The 21,098-nt window shown below is 51.7% G+C and overlaps 8 protein-coding genes across 8 annotated transcripts; 5 read left to right on the top strand and 3 right to left on the bottom strand.

Annotated features, from left to right (window-relative positions):
- Nucleotides 1-776: 776 nt before the first annotated feature.
- QC761_0024500 (uncharacterized protein) lies at nucleotides 777-1,330 on the top strand (the record flags this gene model as incomplete). Its single annotated transcript, XM_062872118.1, has 2 exons — nucleotides 777-838; nucleotides 886-1,330. 2 exons carry the CDS (start codon nucleotides 777-779, stop codon nucleotides 1,328-1,330), a joined length of 507 nt encoding a protein of 168 aa, XP_062738719.1.
- A 3,080-nt stretch (nucleotides 1,331-4,410) lies between these two features.
- On the top strand, nucleotides 4,411-5,785 carry QC761_0024490 (uncharacterized protein). Its single transcript, XM_062872117.1, has 2 exons — nucleotides 4,411-5,069; nucleotides 5,160-5,785. Exons 1-2 carry the CDS (start codon nucleotides 4,547-4,549, stop codon nucleotides 5,711-5,713), a joined length of 1,077 nt encoding a protein of 358 aa, XP_062738718.1. The 5' UTR covers nucleotides 4,411-4,546; the 3' UTR covers nucleotides 5,714-5,785.
- A 192-nt stretch (nucleotides 5,786-5,977) lies between these two features.
- On the bottom strand, nucleotides 5,978-6,442 carry QC761_0024480 (uncharacterized protein; the record flags this gene model as incomplete). The annotated part of the gene is made up of 1 exon (XM_062872116.1): nucleotides 5,978-6,442. One exon carries the CDS (start codon nucleotides 6,440-6,442, stop codon nucleotides 5,978-5,980), a length of 465 nt encoding a protein of 154 aa, XP_062738717.1.
- A 1,162-nt stretch (nucleotides 6,443-7,604) lies between these two features.
- QC761_0024470 (uncharacterized protein) lies at nucleotides 7,605-8,320 on the top strand (the record flags this gene model as incomplete). The annotated part of the gene is made up of 3 exons (XM_062872115.1): nucleotides 7,605-7,672; nucleotides 7,745-8,024; nucleotides 8,090-8,320. The coding sequence occupies 3 exons, from the start codon at nucleotides 7,605-7,607 to the stop codon at nucleotides 8,318-8,320; spliced, it is 579 nt and encodes a 192-aa protein (XP_062738716.1).
- Nucleotides 8,321-9,036: 716 nt separating this feature from the next.
- QC761_0024460 (uncharacterized protein) lies at nucleotides 9,037-10,488 on the bottom strand (the record flags this gene model as incomplete). The annotated part of the gene is made up of 1 exon (XM_062872114.1): nucleotides 9,037-10,488. One exon carries the CDS (start codon nucleotides 10,486-10,488, stop codon nucleotides 9,037-9,039), a length of 1,452 nt encoding a protein of 483 aa, XP_062738715.1.
- A 1,021-nt stretch (nucleotides 10,489-11,509) lies between these two features.
- Nucleotides 11,510-16,761, bottom strand: QC761_0024450 (uncharacterized protein). The gene is given in 7 exon segments (XM_062872113.1): nucleotides 11,510-13,435; nucleotides 13,504-13,776; nucleotides 13,862-14,117; nucleotides 14,134-14,357; nucleotides 14,423-14,595; nucleotides 14,681-14,802; nucleotides 14,882-16,761. 7 exon segments carry the CDS (start codon nucleotides 16,640-16,642, stop codon nucleotides 13,206-13,208), a joined length of 3,039 nt encoding a protein of 1,012 aa, XP_062738714.1. The 5' UTR covers nucleotides 16,643-16,761; the 3' UTR covers nucleotides 11,510-13,205.
- Nucleotides 16,762-16,840: 79 nt separating this feature from the next.
- Nucleotides 16,841-19,786, top strand: QC761_0024440 (uncharacterized protein). Its single transcript, XM_062872112.1, has 5 exons — nucleotides 16,841-17,378; nucleotides 17,456-17,780; nucleotides 17,845-18,352; nucleotides 18,565-18,723; nucleotides 18,789-19,786. Exons 1-5 carry the CDS (start codon nucleotides 17,179-17,181, stop codon nucleotides 19,583-19,585), a joined length of 1,989 nt encoding a protein of 662 aa, XP_062738713.1. The 5' UTR covers nucleotides 16,841-17,178; the 3' UTR covers nucleotides 19,586-19,786.
- A 1,023-nt stretch (nucleotides 19,787-20,809) lies between these two features.
- QC761_121515 (uncharacterized protein) lies at nucleotides 20,810-20,941 on the top strand (the record flags this gene model as incomplete). The annotated part of the gene is made up of 1 exon (XM_062875433.1): nucleotides 20,810-20,941. The coding sequence occupies one exon, from the start codon at nucleotides 20,810-20,812 to the stop codon at nucleotides 20,939-20,941; it is 132 nt and encodes a 43-aa protein (XP_062738712.1).
- Nucleotides 20,942-21,098: the final 157 nt, after the last annotated feature.

The following is a 21,098-nucleotide window of genomic DNA, read 5'->3' as shown; positions in this document are numbered from 1 at the left end:
GAATGGTAATAAAATGTGCATCTTACATTGCGGAGGCTGGTACTTCCTAAGAAGAAAAGGGACCAGGAGAGTAACGGCTATTTGAATAGGTAGGATATCCTGAGCGTCCGGTATCTACATGTGGAGCAAGCCTGCAATCCAGACCCCATTTAATATATCTTTATGTCTCTGCCACCAACCAACGGCCTTATGCCGGTATCAGGATGCCTTCATTGGTTGTTTGGAGCGATATAGGGCTGGGATCCCGCGATCTACCTAGTGTGCTGACTCACTCCTTCAACTTTCTTAACCGATGTGCAACCTCTTCGGAACCGTGGGGGTTGATGTGTGACAGCTGATTCGCTGAATCGTTACTGCCCCTGGGTGGCGTTAAGTCCATCAGCCAGTTTGTGCAATCAACAACGTGGCGCGAGGAGGTCCTTCCAAGAAGCCCTTCGAAGTTCAGGTTGCACACTAAAACATCCTTGAAAATGGTGGAAGTCTTTGTCCTTTACATATAAGCTTTCGCAATTTCACCCTGCCCACATCGGCTTGTGAGAGTCCACCAAACCAAAGATTTGTCTGGTACGGTAAGCTTATTCTGCCCTCCTCGCCGCAGCCACGCGCTCTTACCGATGGTACCTAAGAGAGGAGAAAGGAAGAGCGAGACAGAATAAAAAGGGACATGGCCACGATGGGATTTGGATGGCTGGCGAGCGATAGCTCTCCCCCCGAGACGGATATTACCAGTTCCATTTCCTGGGTTTTTCTTTCGCATTCTTGAACCCGACGCAAGGATGAAAACACAGGAAATCATCAACTTCCTCGCGGGAACGTACTCCCTCCTCAACAATACGCAGTAAGCACCTCCCCAGCCAACGTCATGTCCCATAGTAAGCAACACAGCATTGACCAACCGATCCAGATGGCGAAACGGCACCCAAGTCCCCGACCCTGGGGCACAACCCCAGCCGGCTTGCTGACATACACGCGCTACGGGTACATGTCTGCGGTGATGAACTCGATGGAGCCGGAGAAGCGGCCGCCTAACTTGACCTGGCCGCCAGGTGAGCAGGGGAGCGTTGAGGATTGGGCGTTGATCGCTAAGAGCTCGCTGTCGTATTCGGGGCCGTTTGGTCTTAACACGTCGGTTCCGTTGACGAAGTTTAGTGGACAGGTGTTGCATGGTCCGGTGGTGACGGGGAGTATGCCGAGTATGGTGGGAGTGGTTCAGAGGAGGAATTATACGGTTGTGGAGCGGGATGGGGAGGTGTACTTGTCGATTGCTGTTATCACGACGCAGGTGGGTGCGAGGTCGGAGATTTGGTGGAGGAGGGTGGCGAAGGGGTAGGCTACCTATGTGGTATTTGAAGATAGGGTGCTATCGTTTTGGTGGGAAGTTATTTGACTCCCTATGAAAAGGTGGTGGTCGGGTGTGCATCTATGAGATTTTCCAGCGCTTTTGATTATCATTATCTAGATGCTTCGATCTGCTAATATATAAAATATCTGTCTTGAATGAAATGGCGATCTACACTGAGTCTCTCAATCAATACCAGCTGTGGCGTTTACTCTCTCTGCTGTGATACATTATGGCGGGAAGCTCCACTGGACCCGTGTTGGATCCGTTGCCGTGGTATGCTGGTAACTCCTGCGGGCCCCAGCCAGCGTGGCTGTAATGTGTCCAGGCTACTGTCTTATGATCTGGTGATTGTGTTTCAAGAGGCTTCGGGATAGGAGCCATGCCAACTTTGGGTGTCTTGGCGCTGTTGCGATTCCGTCTCAGCAACCAGACAATGACGATACCTGAGGCGCACAAGAGTAATCATTGGGCCAGAGATGGAAAGACCCATAAGTCCCATGTGACCAATCAGGAAGTGCTCAGTCTGATCAGTGGCCAAGACCACTGAGCACACTGAGCACATCGATCACGAAAAGTTACTCAGTCTGCTCAGCCGCCAAGACCACTGAGCACACTGAGCAAGGTATAAAGATACTTCAGAAACGTATGTAGATAGCTTTATATAAATAGAGGGGAGCGCCGGGCGCTCCCCGTGTTGAGGAATCTGATTCCTCACGCAAGCAGCCAAGTTCATTTGTCTACAATCTACTCTCAGTAGCTCTTTGTTAGAACGACCTGTTGTTGACAGTGAACCCCTTGTCTGAGACGCTTGCCACAACCTTCGATCATCCTGTCACATTCACCTCTGGCGTACTGCTTTGCAGTCTGTATCCACTCCCGGTGCAGGTTGTAACACAATGGCTGTGATGCACCAGGTGGCTCTCCTTCGTGCAGAGATCACTTCACTCCGCAAGGCCAATGAGACACTAAGCAAGCGCCGGAGAGCCAAAAAAAACACGCGCAAGGCTTGGAGGGTCACTTGCTGTACAAGAGGCACAGGATCTATTGGATCAGAAGACCGTGGATGGGGAGGGAGTGCAAGAAACGCAGCCGGATAGTAGTAATGCAGGGGGGTGTCACGACGATGTGTAGTATCCAGTGGGTCGAAGCCGCTGAGCAGACTGAGCAACTTTTCGTGATCGATGTGCTCAGTGTGCTCAGTGGTCTTGGCCACTGATCAGACTGAGCACTTCCTGATTGGTCACATGGGACTTATGGGTCTTTCCATCTCTGGCCCAATGATTGGCTGAGGTGTCCCAGCACCTCGGGAACCATCCATTTGAGACCAATACGGACTGCCCCAAAACATTTGTCGGGTGTGACTATACAGGTATTCTATTCCTGACCACCAACCGGATTGGCGACTTTGACGAAGCCTTCGGGTCTAGAATCCATATAAGTCTACACTACCCGCAGCTGGACCTTTCGTCAACGCTCAAGATATTTGAGCTGAACCTGGATCTGATCCGGGATCGGTTCAAAAGCAGAAACCGAGATCTCAGCATTGACACAAGGGCCATATTGGGTATGCAGCTGGGTACTGGACGAACAACGAACACATGCGCTGGAATGGCAGGCAAATTCGGAACGCCTGCAATACCGCACTTGCGCTGGCTGAGTTCTCAGCCCAAGGGGTGATCATACCATAGTGGTGGACGCTAACGCCAAAATTTCCCTGAAGCTTGAGCACTTGGAAACTGTATCCAAGGCTTACCTCGGCTTTATCACGTACCTGGAGGATGTTTTCGACAAATATGCCGACAGAAGGGCAAAACAGATGATGATTCGAGCACGGGAGCATAAGAAGTCGATGGAAAAGGGAGGCGGGCAGCGTTAGCCATCGTTTTCAGGTGGGCTGGGCCAGACCCCAATCATGCCCACTCACACCACGGCACAAGGCCTCTGGCCCCCATGCCACAACCGCCACAGAATCCTAGTCCGACGATTTCAAGCCAGTCACCTGGCTACCCGGCAGCCTCGAGCCAGATACCTTTGTTTCAGAGTTACCCCAACCATATGATGACCGGTCAACAGTCATCGCAACCTCTGCCTGGGCAGCCATATCCTCACTACACCCTCACAAGTGCTTACCCGCAGGGTGTTCAGACCGGCAGCACCGCCTATCAGCAACCTCATCAGGCTTCAACTATGGCTGGCCCCTCCCAAACACAAACACAAGCCTCTATGCAGCCGCCTCCGGGCTGGCAAGCTACCGCTTATTCCCACGGATCGATGCCAACCGGCCAGCCTGGCCAAGTGGTTGCTGGACCTCATCAGCCTGTTGTGCCAGTGATGGAGCCACAACAAACACAGCCCTGAGCAGCGTTGCGGTGCTCCTGTCGGTATCAACATGGCCTTACACGCTAATTCTTGAAAGCGTCAAGAGAGGAGGTTTCCGTATATACCTCTATCTATTTAGCTGGATGTAAATCCCACGAGCGCACGCGACATGGTAATGTTGTGCAAGATTTATCTCTTTATCAAATAGCTATTTCGCGGTAGGCAGATGAGATTACTCCAATGACAGTACCAGTGTGCTTTGCTGATCTAAAGCAAAATGTCTTTTACCAGTTCCCGGGTTCGAGATGTTTCCAAGTCTTTCTATCATGTGGTCTCGGGACTAAAGCTAACCTCAAGTTGAGGTAGCCCTACGAATATCAGCCCTCATGCCCTATTTTAGCTGTAATTACATGCTGTTAACATAAGGTAATGAGGCCTCGGAACAAGGCAAAACCTCTGATCATCCGCTACTCGAAATCTCAATGCCGAAGCACTGAGCGTTACATTGAAGGAGCACTCATGGAGCCGCACGCCAAGCCCGGTAGCCGCGAATGCTTCAGCATCTCGGCGAACATCCGTCCAGAAAACAGCACAGATGCTACCGATTGGAGCGCTTCATGGGCAATCCTTACATTCGCTTTTATGCACCCCACATTGGCAGCGTAACATTGTCGTTGCAACGACTCCCTTGCCCGACCCTCTCAAACTTGGCCTGACCTTAGCAAGCTCCGGCTTGGCACTACCTTGATCTTGATATCTTGCCTAATCCATCACGGCGGACGAGCCGGCAATGCTCCGTTCAAAAATTCAGGTTCAAGCGAAAAGGCCATGGCACGACAGAGGCGGAGGGGGAGGGTGCAGAGATAAAAGGAAGAGACCGCCAGCATGTCTGGTCTTGACGAGTTCCCACTCTTCTTCGGCACATCAACCCCGTTCCCTCCAGTCAACATGATCACCCTCGGCACCCTCACCCTCGCCCTCCTCACCGCCGTCCAGGCGGTCGAGGCCCAGTCCCTCGGCTGCGGCAAGGCGCCCCCGTCCTCGGGCACCAAGTCCATGACCGTCAACGGCAGGCAGAGACAGTACATCCTCCAGCTGCCCAACAACTACGACCGCAACAAGCAGCACCGCGTCGTCATTGGCTACCATTGGCGTGATGGCTCCATGAACGATGTTGCCAGCGGTGGCTTCTACGGCCTCCGTCAGCTGGCCGGTGACAGCACCATCTTTGTCGCCCCCAACGGCTTGAACGCCGGCTGGGCCAACAACGGTGGCGAGGACATCACCTTCACCGACCAGATCGTTGCCATGCTCAAGAACGACCTCTGCGTGAACGAGGGCGAGTTCTTCGCCACCGGCTGGAGCTACGGCGGTGCCATGAGCCACAGCGCAGCCTGCTCTCGTCCCGGTACGTACATACCTACCTTACCCTATCCCGGTCTGACAAAAACGCCATAGCCCAAGATTCCAGTCCTGCTAACTTTGATTCCTCTACCAGACGTCTTCAAGGCCGTAGCCGTCATCGCCGGCGCCCAGCTATCCGGGTGCAGCGGCGGCAACTCCCCCGTCGCCTACCTCGGCATGCACGGCGCCGCCGACAACGTCCTCTCCATCTCAATGGGCCGTCAGCTCCGCGACAAGTGGCTCCAGACCAACGGCTGCACCTCCAAGAACGCCCCCGAGCCTTCCGCCGGCCAGCAGAACCACATCAAGACCGAGTACTCGTGCACTCGCGCCGCCGTCACCTGGATCGCCAACGGCGGCGGCCACGTCCCCGACCCTAGCGGCAGCAACGGGGTCAAGTTCGCCCCCGGCGAGACCTGGTCCTTCTTCAACGCTGCCGTCGGTGGTGGTGGTGGTGGCAACCCTAACCCCAACCCCCAGCCTACTACTACCGCCACTGCTCCCCAGCCTACCCAACCTACCAACCCTGGTGGCAACTGTGCGCCGAGATGGGCGCAGTGCGGTGGTCAGGGATGGAACGGCCCTACTTGCTGCGAGAGCGGGAGCACTTGCCGTGCTTCTAACCAGTGGTACTCTCAGTGCCTCTAAGTTTAGGGGGGTGGTGCGGTGGAGTATGTCTTGATGGGTGTAGTAGTAAGATAGGACATTGTCAATGACAATACCCACAAAGTACATGATTAGTTTGAGTTGCCCTGTCCTAGATGCAGCATTGTTACACCAAAAATGCCGAATAGCGAGTACGCCTTGTCTTTGTTTCGTGCTGGCCTGAGAAAATGCACTTGAAGCAATCTCGCTGTCTTCAACGCCTTTGAAGATCTAATAATTTCTGGCGGCTACTTAGGTAGGTATGTATCAATGTATTCGCCTGATCTCCTGCAGGATCTGCAAAATCGCAGCCTGGTCGTTGGTGATGTGATGGGTATGGCGATACTGACTGTATGCAAGGTTTCCCTGCCCATCAATGTACAAATACTTCAATTGTGTCCCATCCCACTCGACAATGATGCACTCCGGCCCGTTTCCACCCATCCCATAGGTGTATCCCTGACCCACCCGAATGGCCTGGCAGCACTGTCTAACCTCGGCCGCCAGCGTGTCCCAGTTGTAATTCATGCCCTTGCCCTCAAACGCAAAGAACAGTCCGTTGACGGCAACCTTCAGTATCGCCAGATCGAATCGCCGAGGTGGCATTCTCTGCTCTGGCACCACGAGATATGTCGGGCAGTCAAACACAAAGCTCAAGACAGCGTTCCAACCCCCGTTGCTGACCGCTTCACCCACCATGACTCCGGCAACATTGTTGTTTGGCCACGGCATTCTCGAGGACAGTTGAGACACGATCTGCGTTGCTGATATAGTCCATTAGATAAACAGTGAAACACAGAGAGTCATCGCCACGGCGAACATGTGTCACATACCTGTGTGGGGTGTTGTGAGAAAAGAGAGGTTACCTAGGTGGTCTCCTTGCGCAGCTTGCAGTCAAGTTCTGCAGAGAGGAGTCAAGGACGTAAATCTTTCAAACAAAAGATAGAGTCAGGGACGGGTAGGGGAGGGTCTGGTTGCATGCCCATTGTTAAGCCCATTTTCCGTCCCCTAACTTTGTATTGATAAGCGGATGCAGTCTTTCGTTGCTTGATGGGAAAACGTCTTTTTGCCACTGATTCGATCTTGACAGTTGTTGACCAAAAGCCACATTGTCAATGCGTCAAAAATCTAGACCCAATGTGCCGTGGATGTGACCCGGCCAATCCACCTCAATTGGGGGGTGGGCTGTGGCACAGGGGAAATCGGACCAACAGCGTCTTCCCAAAGCACAGTAGTGGCTGGCTATAAAACCCCTTGTCCTGCATTGGGTGATGTCTGTTTTGGGTCTCTTCTGGGATTCTGGCTTGAAGGACGGAAGCTGAATGTTGAGTGCTGCTTGATGGTGGCTACAGAATATTAGCAGAGTCTTTGCTGGCACAACTCGATCAAGCTATCCCGTCGAAGAGATATTGGAAAGGTGCTGCCGTCGAATCTTGAAGCGGAAAGGTCGTTCAGTGACAAGAGAGCTCATCCTTGTGCTTCATGCAACGAGGCGGGCTGAATCACGATCCGGGCGAATCCTTTCGGTTACAGACCTGACTGTGAGACGCAAGGCCTGCATTCTTCTTTGACCTCAGCCAGCCACAGGTTTTGTGAATCCAATGATTCGATGTCCGGGATGGGGATTGCCATCAAGTGTCTAACTCACCAAAGTCATGTTGGAGTCGTGGTAGGTAGGTAGTGAACGGCAGGTACGTCTCAGGCACTTGGCCGCGAGGCGGAAGGTCTAGACCTAACGAAGAACGCTTACATGGAGAGAGGAAATGCGTCACATAGATGTCTATAAAGACCCCCTTCCCGCAGCCAGACTCCGGGCGTCCATCAGATCCCCAGAAGACACACAGCCCTTTCCCCCGTTTCGACCTTACCGCAGAAGAATATACACTTGCCTATCATGTCAACTCGTTACATCGCCGAGGTCGACCAGTCCAGGGAGGACCGCGACAAGCTGCGCGTGAATGAGTACTTTCTTCAGGTTGCCAAAGCTGTTGCAACCGGAGGCAAGCCCTAGTTCAATGTGGTGTATGCTTCCAGGATCCTCGCTCCCCACATGAACGTTCAGTGGACTACGACATACGGACTCAACTGGGCCACCGAGATACCCTCCCCTGGCTCGGCCGTCACATACACCGGCAGTTGGCAGAAGTGTGACCTGGGCGCTTCTTACACCCTGGACCAGAACGGTGATTGGTCCGCCAAGCAGGACAATCCCAATGCGAAGTCTGACTCTCTGAACGTCGCTTCCAATGATTACGCAGTTGCGGTTCATATCATTGTTGGCGTACAAGACCCCTCTTCCAAGAAGTGGACTCCGGTAGGTTTCTGTTTTGCCCTTCTTGTGTTTCAATTCTCCAATCTTTGCTGACAATTAATCGAAAGATCTGGGTTGGCAAGAACAAGCTGCTGAAGGGCTCCCACGGAGAATACCAGCCCATTGAGACTGTCAACATTTGGTATCAGCAAGGGGATCAGACCGCGACCATGATTTCCAACCAGGCCACATCGGTTCAGCCATACGAAATGCCGGCTGCGCGCCCAGTCTACTTTTCATATGATGCGAGCAAAGGGAAATGGCGTACCCCTCAGGATCAGCCCTTCGAGTTTCCTTGAGTACTTACCTTGCCTGAGTACGTGTGTGGCGTTTGTGGGGATCTCGGAGAAGACAGGGTGAAGCAATGAAGGAAGAGCAAAGGAGAGAACTGGTTGGCGGTACAAATATACGACTCGGTTTTTGAAAATAGGAACAATCGATAGATGCCAGCACTTGTGGTAATGAGAATAAAAGTCGCATTGATCCATGTCTGATAGGGAAGTTCCAGCTGAATTATGCTGTTTACTGAACAGATATACCTACCTCGTAGTGACTTGAGTGCACGTTAATACTTTGCAGTGTCATCATGTGTCGCCTTGCGGGCCCCTGAAACATTCAGCCGTTCGAGACATGCCCAGTCAGCCACTGACAAGGCCCTACTTTCGTATCGCCAGACACGCACCAATCACCTTGCTTCCCGGAGCCAAGAAGTGAGTTGACCTTGGTAACAACTGGCATTCAAGGAACCTGTAATGAAGCCATGGTGTTGCGCAGTCCGCAGCTCAGTTTTGGATTCTGCCCCTCGACTTTATTGGAGCGAGCTGGACATGGAACACATCATGGACACGTTGACTCCACTCTCACATCTTGGAGTAAGAATCGTTGGGTGGGAAAACATGATTATGTCAGTTCGAAGGAAAGGGGTATCTACCATGAAATCAAAATCTCCTCAAAAAGAAGCATTAATAGTTTGACGTTCCAATGATCCGCTAAATCAGGAGAAGACGCACAAAGTTTAAACAGCCCTGATGCCACCATCCGCGGTACCCTCGTCCGTGTCTTGTCGCCGTGGAGAAGCAGCTGTTTGTTGCTGACCTGGACTCATCCTCGACCCAATGACCACAGTGTTAGAACCCAGCCCAGATCCAAGTACTGCATTTGGATTGCCTAACACCGGCTTCCGAGTAGCAGCTGTCGTCCCGCTGTTCATCGAATGCCCATCGCTGACACTTGAAGAAGGAGGGCCAGGATAAGGTGGCAAAGGTGTATCATCGTGTTCCACCTGCTCTCTCGCCCGAGCCCCCCCAGTACCACCACCGCTACCGCTTCCGTTCCCGCCTCCGTTCCCTCCTCCATCTATCCCCATCTCAATACGTTCGCCTCCACTAACCGGCTTTCTAGGCCCCAGCCAACGCTCAGGATACTTAAGCCGAAACCCCCACTGAAGCCACAGCTTCATCTTCAACCAAAATGACATCTCCTTCCACTGCCTCCTCAGTTCCTCCTGGTCCTCAGGATCCCTGCCGACTTCGTATCTGGTGACAAAGATCATGAGCAACGTGGCGACGAACCACCAGCACACCGTCCCGCACCGAAGAGCCCACTGGCCCAGCATCAACCTCCTGAACCAAAAAAGATTCTCGATAAAACCTAGAACAAAGAGGGTCCCGACGATGGCAAGGATAACGGCGGGCCCTTCTGGGATCTTGCTGCAGCGTCCGAAAGCCTGGTGCGGACAATTCTCGATCCGGTGATCCTCTTCGCCCGGGAGGGAACATCGTTCAAGGTAGTAGTCCATCGAAACCCGCTCTCTCAGCATCTGGATTGGTGCTGGCGCGACGTCGGTTGCTTTGACGTGCAGCGTCGCAGATGTGTAGTAGGAGGTCTCGGTGACTGTCACATAGCTGCCGGCAGTAGTCCAAGTAACAATAGTTCTTGTGGACGTGATAACCTCCCGTTTTTCAAGGGTGGCCTTTGAACTTAGAAGAGGTGTGAGGTCTGGCGGAAGATATTGCAGATACTCGAGATTGACCTTTGTGGTATATGATTGCGAGGGGGTCGGGCAGGGGGTCGGGACGGTAAATGTCAAGTCGACAAGCCACTTGGTGGTGTGCCCGTACGAGTAAGTGTAATGGTAGTCGCCGGCGTCTGCCTGCAGCTCGGAGCGGGGGAGCGCGCCGGCGGGGTAGTAATACTCGATTACCTCCAGATCCCAGCCGTCGTAGGTGTTTTTCGAGGTTGTTATCGGTGTTGCGTCGGGTGGCTGGGTTGTATGTGTGGCCAGGAAAGGATCTCCAAGTCGCGTTGTGGTGCATGGTTGATTCGTTGCGCCAGACTGGTCGCAACCAGAAGGGAAGGCAACTGGGTTTAAGACATATATTTTTGTAACAGTCCAGAACCTCGCCGCTGCTATCGGATACAGGATGGCTGTCGCCGCCAACCGGACAAGCAGGTGTATTCGTGCCATAGTGAAAAGCCGCTCGTTGAAGCACTGACCCCAGGAGTGAAAGGGTCACGACGATTGCAGTCGAGTGTGGCCTTCTGGCGCATTTTAAGACGAACACCTGAACCGTTCTTGGGCAAGACAACCCAACCAACCAACAAGTCAGCTCAGCCTTCTTATTGGACCTTGGCAAGGCGATTATGCAGACAAGCTTCAAGGGTTGGTTCTTGGCACCAAGCTTGGTGTGCATGGCAGGAGAAGCGAGATGAGGGAGCCAATTTGACACTATCAGCGTGTCACCTATTTTACATGGAGATGCGATAGTAGTGGCCGTAGTCAAATGAGAACGCATGTGCTGCCAAGCTAGGCTTGCCAGACCAGGTTAGAGCATTGAGCCTTTCTGTCCGGGTTCGCTCTCCATCCAATGAACAAACTGAGTATTCCCTACACGGTTCTTGTGCTTCCATAGCCCGAATAGGTATGCTGGCGGCCTGGCGCTGCGCCACGGATAAAGCTCACTTCAACCCTAACCCTCATTGTGAGAATCACCCCTGAACCCCTGAACCCCTGAATAAGGACAATAAGAATGAGCTTGCAAACAAAGAAAGACAATGTTCACTGTATTCTCCGACACTATGTTCTATCAAACTAGCATCGAATCTTCCTATCCAATCAACGGCTTACTCTTCTTCGGCAACGTCACCCTGAACACCAAGGCCTGCTGGTCCAAGCTGCACCCACTCGCGTCCTTGTATGGGATTTTGCCATTATTGACGAATCCTGATATCTGTCAGTATTTCGTTCAGAATTGTTAATTCAAGGCAAATACGTACCATTCTAAGTAATGAAGTCATTATTAGAGATAGTAATTAAGAAGTACTCGTCCTTCTTACTATCGTCCACTGGAACGAGCACCAGACTCTCCTATTTTTCGTTTAGCAGACTGGTTGTGGGCAACGCTAGAGGTCCGTTCCTTAGACTAAACTTATTACGTTAATTATTAAGGTTAAAGTTAATCTATAGGCACAGAGTTGCAGGTATTATCTCTAGCTTTAAGATTCCATTTGCTTTTAACTCGTTAGTATTTAGTAGCCTATCTTAGAAATTAAACTATAAACCTAAACTCGCAATCGAGTTATTAAACCTATTATACCTTACCCCCCTTATATCCGTCGCCCTCCCAATATTAACTACATCCATATACCTATACACACTCGTCGGGCTATTAATGTAAGTACTAATATCGCTATCCCTCGGTAGGACAAGCAGCTGCTTCTTACTAATATACTTAATCTCGCTCTACGCCGCCACCCTCGCCCTCCCTTGCCTATTAATAAATATAGGCGAAGGTATAACCTACTCCCCGGAGTACTTTACTTTCTTCTCCCCTTTGCTTTTTCTCTTACTAATATTATACCTTAATAACCTCGTATACCTCCTTATAGTAGCATTCCCACCACCCTCCAACCTCCCCGCGCTCTGCAACATAACCCACAGCTCCTTCCCATCAGAACTGGCAGTCAACCCCTCAAATCCCTGGTTATTTGACCTCCCCTGGCTCGGGTTAGCAGGAACAGGTCGTTTCCCAGAATCAAAAATAGGGAGGTTGTCGCTGCTGAAATTGGGGGTCCCATTCCTTAACGGTAGCAAAGTATCTGGTGGTGCAATGGCAGAAAGGAGCTTTCCGCTCGGGGAGAAGAGGTAAATATACGGACCGTACTCGTCGCTTATCCAAAATGCCCCATCATCGTTCAGGACCAACCCTTCCGCATCAACAGCGATACGTTTGCCTCCAGGACCAGACCCACCGAAGCCATCGCCGGGGTAGGTGGATGCGGGAAGGGGTGGGAAGCCGGGGAGGGTAATGATAATGTTAGATCGAGGCCGGTCAGGGGTTTACCGCTCAGGGAGGTGAGGAGGATGGTAGATTTGTATTTAAAAAGGAGGTTAGATGGGAGGGGAGGGATTAAGATAATGCCGGGGCAGAGGTGAATGTTACGTCAAATGTGTGAACGCGAGGGATAGTGTTTTGGGTGCCTTGGGTGTTCCAGCCTCGGTCTGGGAGGCCGTAGAGGGTGCCGGTGTAGTATGTTTGTTTGTTTTTGCCACCGGCAGATCGCTTTTTCCAGTTGGTGATCGCGGTTGAGGAGCCGATGCTGATGGTGTCGCCGAATTTATCTCTTGTGTCAGAGGGGATGGAACCGAAGCCAGCGAGTTCGTTGTAGGTGTAGGTTTTGCCTTGACATGTTGTTGTGGAGACAGGAGGAGGAGATGGCTGGGGGTGTGAGCGCCGTGCTCGCCCACACGACGATGACGCCTAATCTGCGCAGGAGGGCCATGACTCTGGCGGAAACGTGCAGTTGGTAGTGAGAGTGAGGAAGTCTGCTGTTCTCATGGAGGGCATATTCGACTTATGTGCTCAGTCGGGCACGTGGGCACCTTCCAGTTCATGCATAATAGATGCAAGCTAAGAAACTAGAACGAGGGAGAAAGTGGTTGACTGTAACGCTGGAGTGTGTCTCTTACCCAGGTGCGTGTTGGAATTGAGATAGGGTAGTGAGCGGGAGGAAAAGGTGCGGGGGATCGTCAGGAACATGTGGGTGTTTTCGCCTTTGTAATTGGACGGTGGCGACAACATGATAATGCCAAACCATGTGACATTTGTTGACGACATACATAACTGCATCAGACCAACGGACCTTGAGGGGCATGTTTTGACCATCATGAATGAATATTGGTTGTTACTTCGCGGTACTCCTTACCCAGTCCTGGTTGCCTGCCCTCGCTCTGGCATTGTAGGCCCTGCCCTCCTCATCGAGCCCGTGGAGATCATGAAGATACTCCTTGAACTGCCTTGTCATGTCGCACACCTGCTCAAAGTCTTTCTGGTCCAGGGTTGGGCCTTCATGCTTGGACTTGTCACCTTTCTGTAGGAAACGGAATTCCGCCAGGGCCACTGCCGTTTGAAAAGCTGTTCATTGAAAGTCTTGTTAGCACCTGTCGATGACGTTGCCAGTGAACTGGATCAACCGGACTTACCATTCCGGATTTCACGGCCATTCCATTCGAGCTTTTTAATGATATCATCCTCCAAAACGTACTGTTTGGCACGCCCAGTGATGATGAAATCCTGACGCTCGTCGGTGAGTTTGTCGAAGAACTGTGTCCAGATTTGGTGGCGGTTGTCTTCGCTGAGAGGATCATACTTGATGACAACGTGAATTCTGGAAACGAAGGCATCATCAAAATGCCCTACACGATTGGTGGTCAAGAACAAGATGCCCCTGTAGTATTCGATGCAACGGAGGAAGACTTTTCGAGAATTCTGTTAGCTTTATCATCGATGTCGCCATCAAAGCATGATGCATTGTGAAATAAAATTGCAAATGGAGCATACCCGACACAAGACTATTGCGTTCAAGATCACTAACAACGCGTCGCTCGAGATAAACGTCGGCCTCGTCAATCAGCATGACAGCCCCCCATTTTTCAGCAAGTCTGAACCACTTTGAGAGCTGCTGCTCCATTCTGATTTCGTTGATGCCGATATCGCCACAGGTGAGCGAGAGCAGTGGACGATTCGTGTATTCGGCAATACATTCTGCGGTCTGATACAAGACATTGCTTGTTATTCGTGAGCTCTCGGAAATGAACTGAGGCCCAACTTACATATGTCTTCCCAACGCCGGGGCCACCATGAAGTAGGAATATCTGACCCTCCCCCTTGTTTTCGATGAAGTCGGCGCGCCAGGACGTAGCTAAACTGTCTTTTGGGTCGGTAAATTTCTGAACCAGGGCCTTGATCATCTGTTTCCGGGGAGCTGGCATCACCAATGTATCAATAGCACCCGGGTTGATATTCGGCTCGAAGCAGCGGGCCACGTCAAAAGTCTCTGGAGTGATTTGATACATGTTAATGAGATGTACAAGAGCTTCTCAGCATCATTGGACCACGTACCCCAGGTTCTGGACTTCAGCACGATACCGTACAGGAGCGAGTCGCAGAGCAAGTATCTGTGGTTGGGATCGTGATCTCCAGGTCCGAGATTGAGATCCTTCACGCGGGTGGGATCCAACAAGTCATAGGACGCATAAGGAAAGTTCGGCGGAGGATGGGGTCTTCTCCCGTAACTGTTTTAAGCCATGTCAGATACAGTATTCTGTCAACGTTGAACCAGAAAGGTACCTAGTAGGTACCTATGTAGGGTAGGCTTACCACTCTTCACAGCCACACATAGCCAAGTTCTGTCCAATGTCGTTAGTATTGCAAATTTCCGGTGCCGCCCCAGGCCATTGAGTGTAATAAGCCGCAGAGTCTATGTAGACCCTGCCATCAAGCTAGATAGTTTGCGGATTAATTTAAATTAGCATTGGATCTAACGAGGCCAGGAAGAAGCGAAGTCAATAAGTCACATACCGGCCCTTGTCTTGTAACTTCTCGTGAAGCCCCTCGCATGAACGGATCCATGGGCGGGGGAATCCACGGCGGCGGTGGTGGTGGCGGCGGTAACTGTTCGCGATTCGGGCCCTTTGAGGGATTTGGGCCGATCCTCTCCCTCATCCTGAGGCTGTCTCTGGCTTCTAAGGAGCCTTTATCGAACAGCTCACCCCGGTAACGTACTTGTTTCCCAAGCAAAAGGTTGTACCATTTTTTACCATTCTCCTCTAACCGCCTTTTGGTTTTCCCGCCGTCGCTCTTATCGAAATACTCGCACGGAAAGACCTTCAAGGATGTGATTGCGCGCTCCCCGCCAAATGGAGGAAGAACCACCTCCGTTGAGCTTCGGCCAACAAACCGCCCGTCATATGTTAGCGACCACAACCTGATTTTGTATGGCGTGAGTCGTTGTTTCGGGTCGGAAAGAATAGCGGCATCAGACACCACCGATTGGACCACATGAGCCGCAAGGTTACCTCGAAATTCCACGTAAACAGTGGTGCCGGGCTTGAACAAGAGCCACAGCATCTCGAAGGTGCAAAGATTTCGCTGGTGCAGGCTGCGTTCAGCTGGTATCCTGTCCTTGTAAACGTTGGCGTGGAGATAGTCGAGGAGCAATCCAAGATGCTCTCCTGCCTTGGCGTTCAAGTCCTCATCATCATCCGCCCCAGGTTCTGACGCGACTCTCGGAATGGAATCTGGCGCTTGCTTCTCAGCCCATGTACCCTTACGAAGGCTCTCGAGCTCTTCCAAATGATGACCGATGACCGCGTAAGGCTCATCCAACTCCAAAGACCTGCCTTCAAGATCGAGTTGGGGGTAGTAACGCACTACCATTCGGAGAGCTTTTAGGAGAGCCTGCGACCCAACTACAATTTTTGTTGCGTGCACGTTCACTGTGACGTCGGGATCTTCCATGATGCGAGACACCCTGTTACGCCTGAGGTCGTCTGAGATGTAACGAAAGACCTCGGGCGCATGGGAGGTCTTCAGCACAGTTACCACGCTAAAGACTGAGGCTTTGTACTTCAAGACACCCTGCCGGGCGACCTCGAGGTCAAACGTCGTCGGCCAGGGACGTATGCCGATATGTCCTTCCTCGCGGTCGAGATATTCCACCGAGTATGCCACCATTGGTTGCTGGTTATGTTCTTCGCCCGTTTCCTGCTGACGAAGCGGGACGTGCTTGAAACTCTTGCGGAGACGGAATCTATTGCAATGAGGGCAGTGGCATGCCGGGTTGTAATCCTTGTCCGTCAAACCATCGTCTCTCTCGTCGGCGCTCTCGTCAGCGCTATCGTCAGCGCTCTCGGCAGGCCCTGCTTGATCATCCGTTACACCTCGGCGCGGTGTCTCCAAAAGGTTTATATCACAACGAGGACATATACTTAACCCAAAGTCTGTTAATATGCTATGGCTTCGTCCATTGACTGTGCAATACAAGGGCACCGGTGAGCTCCATGTTTCAGCGCCGGGCTTCGATGTCTCGGGGGTGGCTTTCTCTGTTTGGCCGTTGGGTGTCTTGCCGTCTTCTACGGCGCCTGGCGGCGGAGGCTTGTCGCCCAGATCATCCAAATAAGGCTCGTGAATGGCTTCTGGCGTTGTTGTTTTGCCTGTGGACAGTCCACAATCCTTCGGCGGGACCGGTTGCTCCACCGATTTGCTGGAGGGGGGTTGCAAAGAAGCCATAGGGAAATCTTTCGAGTAACCTGAAGATTGATAACCGGAACTACCAGACATATCATTGACGACACTCCCGGAGATACATGGTGTCGAAAGAAAATGGGGGAGGGTAAAATCGCTATTCCCTCGAGTCCCCCCAGAAAAGTTACCCCTCACCCCCTCACTTCATGTTACCCCTGGAGTCGCAGTTGGCGCCTGCGCCGCAGTGCTGCCTGAAATCACTGGCCAATTGGTTGGTTGGAAAATTTGTGCACACCTAATTCTTTGTGGGTGGCCGTGCGGCTCTGCCTTCTCTCCTTATAATACTTATACCGCTGCTTTAACACTCCATCCATACTTTTTAAGACTTAGCCCCGGTTTTTAACACTTTGTTCAAGCATTTTTACGCTCTATCCTAGCTTCTTTTTATATAAACTTTTTAAAACTCTACTCCAGCTTTCTAACACTTTATCCAATCTTATTTCATATATACCCCAGCTTTTTCAAGAGCTTATCCCAACTCTTTTGATACTCTACCCCAACTTCTAATATCCATTATCTCGGCTTTTATCGTGATCCAGCTCTCACAACTCACCTTCACAACTCACCTAGCCATGAACGATATCAGAGAGGAGGATCCAACACCCATCACACCAGCAGTTCGTTCCTACAGTCTCAAAGTCGAAAAAGAAAACCCAGAAGACCCTCTCTCCCAAGCACTCGGTTCCACAGTTCAACAGGCAGGCCATCGACCGAGTATTCAACGTGTTAAAGCTCAGGAGTGGGTTTATTGGCTCCAAAGTGACTGCTCTAGGTATGTTACGACTTAGGGATATGCCAACGGCCCATCCGTGTGTCTACACGTCTGCATGAACTGACTACGGCTAACAGTGATCCAATTTTCGATCCGCTAGAGCAACAGCGCAAAGAGTTGATTCGAGTTTGGCAGGAGTTTCAAAGGCTCTTCGTCCCTCCAGGAGACTTAACATCCGGGGCCGCTCACTCGCCACTTCCCAGCATTGCAACTTTGCAAGCGGCAGTCAATGACGCCCGTCTTGGTTGGGAAGCCAAGCATGAGTCTGGCATTGGCCTCGCCAGAAATCGGCTTCTCCGCTTCATGGAGACAATGGATGATCATTCATTCTTGTTCAAGTTTGTTCCGGCCGAGGACAAGTACATCAGCCTCCTCACTGGGGTTGTGGCATCCGTCGTCAAGGTTTGAGAGCATTACCCCTGCCCATGCCTGTCATCGCTTTTACTAATGGTGCAACTTATTGCAGGCCTCGGTCAATTACCACAAGATTGCTGAGGGATTCTCACTTGCCCTCGTGGAAATGAGTGAGAACCTGAGATATGTGCAGAAGAAAACACAAGTTGCGAACACAAATGAAATGCAAAGGCTTGTTGTGGCGCTATACGTCCAAGTGTTCAAGTTCCTCTGCCACGCCATGTCCTTCTTCCACAAACGCCACAAGAGATTTCTGGCGTCATTCAACAAAGGATTCTATGATAAGACGGTCAAGGCCATGGTCGACGGCATCCAAAAGACGATCGGCGACATCCGCAACGAGGCACAACATACGACTGAGCTGCGCATCGAGCACATGCACCAAAAAATGAACGACATGGAACCACTTTTGGTCAGGCTGCAACAACTTGGAGTTCAGACTCACGCGGACACCGAGCAGCAGGTCAACGTGAAACTTGCCGCGGCAGCAGTTGGGTTTCAGAGATTGGGCGAGAAAGCTGTACATCAGCTTGAAGGTGTCGAGGACCAAGTCACGCACGGTAAGTTGGCGATTTTCTATCATCCTAAACCCATAAAAAAGGCCACGAGGCCTCGAATGTGCCGCGGGGCATGAATCACCGTCACAGAGTGTCAGCTCACTCTTGAGTTGCCGCCTCCATTGCCTCTCCCGACTTCCACCTGTGTAGCTATATAATGCTGCGCGTGGTTCTCTTTTGCTTCTGCAGTTAACCAACGAGTTTCAACCTTACAGACATTACTTTCCAATCCCCACAGCAATCCTCAAACGTCCCGCCCGCCTTGACAGTTGACGAGCCAGCAAACGAGCCAGAAATGCCGAAATCCCACGCCGTGGCGAGACTTCCCAGCGAAGGACAATCGACGAACCCTTCAAAGGACATGATAACCAGCGGTGATATCCTCCCTTGGACCACATGCACACGCTCAGAACTTAACTAACCTAATCGTGGCCAGCAGAACCCACAATGCCCGACTATTGGCGAATCCAACAATACACCGAAGCCCTCAGGCCCTACATCGAGAGTGTCGAAGAGTTCCTGAGAGCCGAGTCCCACCCACAAACAACCATGATCCCGCAAGAAGTGTACACCCAACTCAGCAACTGGATATCTGACTCTGGCTCCCGAATGATGTGGGTGGAAGGCCCATCCTCCCTGGGTAGTTCTGTGCTTTCTAAAGCCGCCATCAAAGCTGCCGATGGAGTCATGAACGCCGGTATTCCTTGCATTTCGTACTTTTGCAGGTCCCGATACAGCTTCGCTGGCAGTGGCAGTGGCATGAGCGGGAGCAGTGCCAGCAAGCCGACATTATCCCACAGAGACGCGGCAGTCATATCCCTCTTCTACTCCACCATCCGCCAACTTGCCTGGGTGCTTCCCAGAGAAGGCTTCACAGCAGGCAAGAGCCTCCACGGTGACCAATTCGCGAAGCTTGACGGGACCTTGCACAGCCTTCCCACGGCGTTAAACATCATCAAGGCGCTGCTTGTGTACACACCGCCTGTGATCAGTTGGGTCATTGATGGGCTGCAGTTTGGAGGGGACAGGGAGAGCATGGGGCACCTTTTGAATTTCATTAAACTCTTGCGTGAGCACATGCAGGACTCGAGTCGGGTGTCCAAGATTCTCTTCACGACTGACGGCCGGAATCAAGCGCTGGCCCGTGGCACAACGGCGCGGGAGAGGGTGGATGCATCCGCGCTGGTTCGGGCTAGGGGAGGAAGGGCATTCCCGGGTGGGGTTTACATGTACTAGCCGTTTGGAGCTCTTTTCTCTTCTTCTGAGCTTCATCCTAGCATCAAGCGGACACTATCTCAGCATCAGGCATGCTTTACCCCAGCTTAAGCTATATATTATCCCAGCCTAAAGGGCATTTTCTCAGCTAAAGAGAGTACCTAGTTATGTCAACTTTAGAATACTTTTGCTCCAGTTTTATATCACCTTATCCGAGCTTCATATCGCATTATCTCAGCTGAGGTGTCCACATTAACTCAGCTTCACAGGGCTTTACTCCTACCTTCTTAAAAACAGCTGTTATCCTAACTCCAGAGTATTACCACAACCTCAACGCGTAATCTTTAAGAGCATCGTAATCCGACCTATGAGCCATGTTATCCCTGATTTAGAAGGCCGTTATCCAGACTCAGCTAGCGTTTTTCAAGTCGTTTAGCTCCGGTATCCTAAGTACAGGAGACGAATCCAGATCAATGGCAGATAGCCAAATGCAGCAACCCGGAGCGTCACCATGAAAGCCTGCCAGTGGATAGAGGGCGAAGACATAGTAAGGATCCGTGTATGGCTGGTACATTGTAAGCTGACATCAGTCAGCAATCCAGTCAAAACTACCTACCTAAAGCGATGATGACTAAAATAAGCAGCGGTGGATGTGCCCCTGGCGATCAAGTGTCTTGTTGAGAGAAACCCCAAGATTGTCTGATACGGTATTGTGAGCTCCAGTCACTCAATGGAATCAACTTGTCAGCACATATCTAGAGCTAGATCAACGCGCAGGGGTTAAAGCTGGCTTTTACGAGCTTCCTTTTGACGTTGGGTAGTGCTGACTGCGAACAACGTTGTCGATGGGGTAGAGTCACACCTGGAAGCAATTAAGGGGGAGTCGCGATGGGATAACTTGCTGGGGGTATCATCGCTGGTGAGATGCTGATCATACCTTCAACCTTCCCAATCAGGTATCATTCCCAATCAGATATCATTCCCTCAAGCGAGGTGAAGTCCTGAGCATCGCAAAAGTTGGGGGAGTACCTATAAAGGCCATTACATCAGCAGCTTTTCTCCCTCCTCCCCTCTCTTTCCATCAACAGCCCCATCAACCCTTTCTCCTCAACCGTCAACAAGCAACTTCACTCGCCCAAAATGGTCAGCGCCAAGTACCTCCTCCTGGCAGCTGCCAGCTGCCTCACCGTCGCCGCCAACGGTAGCGTCTGGTGGCACACTTGCGGGTAAGTGTCATCTGCTTCCATGAACCCAAAACTGCCACCACTAACAGTCTTCTTAGCAACTGCAAGTGTCCTCACACCGGTTCCCACGAGGGTTTCAGCGGCACCAGCCCTTGCATCAAGCTCGACAGCTCCATCCGCTCGGTCGGGTTGACGCGCGTGCGGGTCGGCGCCGACTTCAAGTCAACCACCTGCAGCATCTATTCCGACGAGAACTGCAGAGACGAGAAACAGAGCGTGGGCTCCAGTGGGTCGTACTCTTGCACCGCGTTCAATCAGAACTCGGGGAGCATGAGGTGCTACTTTAATGT

This window comes from Podospora bellae-mahoneyi (genome assembly GCF_035222275.1).
Source record: "Podospora bellae-mahoneyi strain CBS 112042 chromosome 1 map unlocalized CBS112042p_1, whole genome shotgun sequence".
Taxonomy (NCBI): domain Eukaryota; kingdom Fungi; phylum Ascomycota; class Sordariomycetes; order Sordariales; family Podosporaceae; genus Podospora; species Podospora bellae-mahoneyi.
The sequence above is the reverse complement of the archived record's forward strand: the minus strand, read 5'-3'. Positions and strand labels throughout refer to the sequence as shown.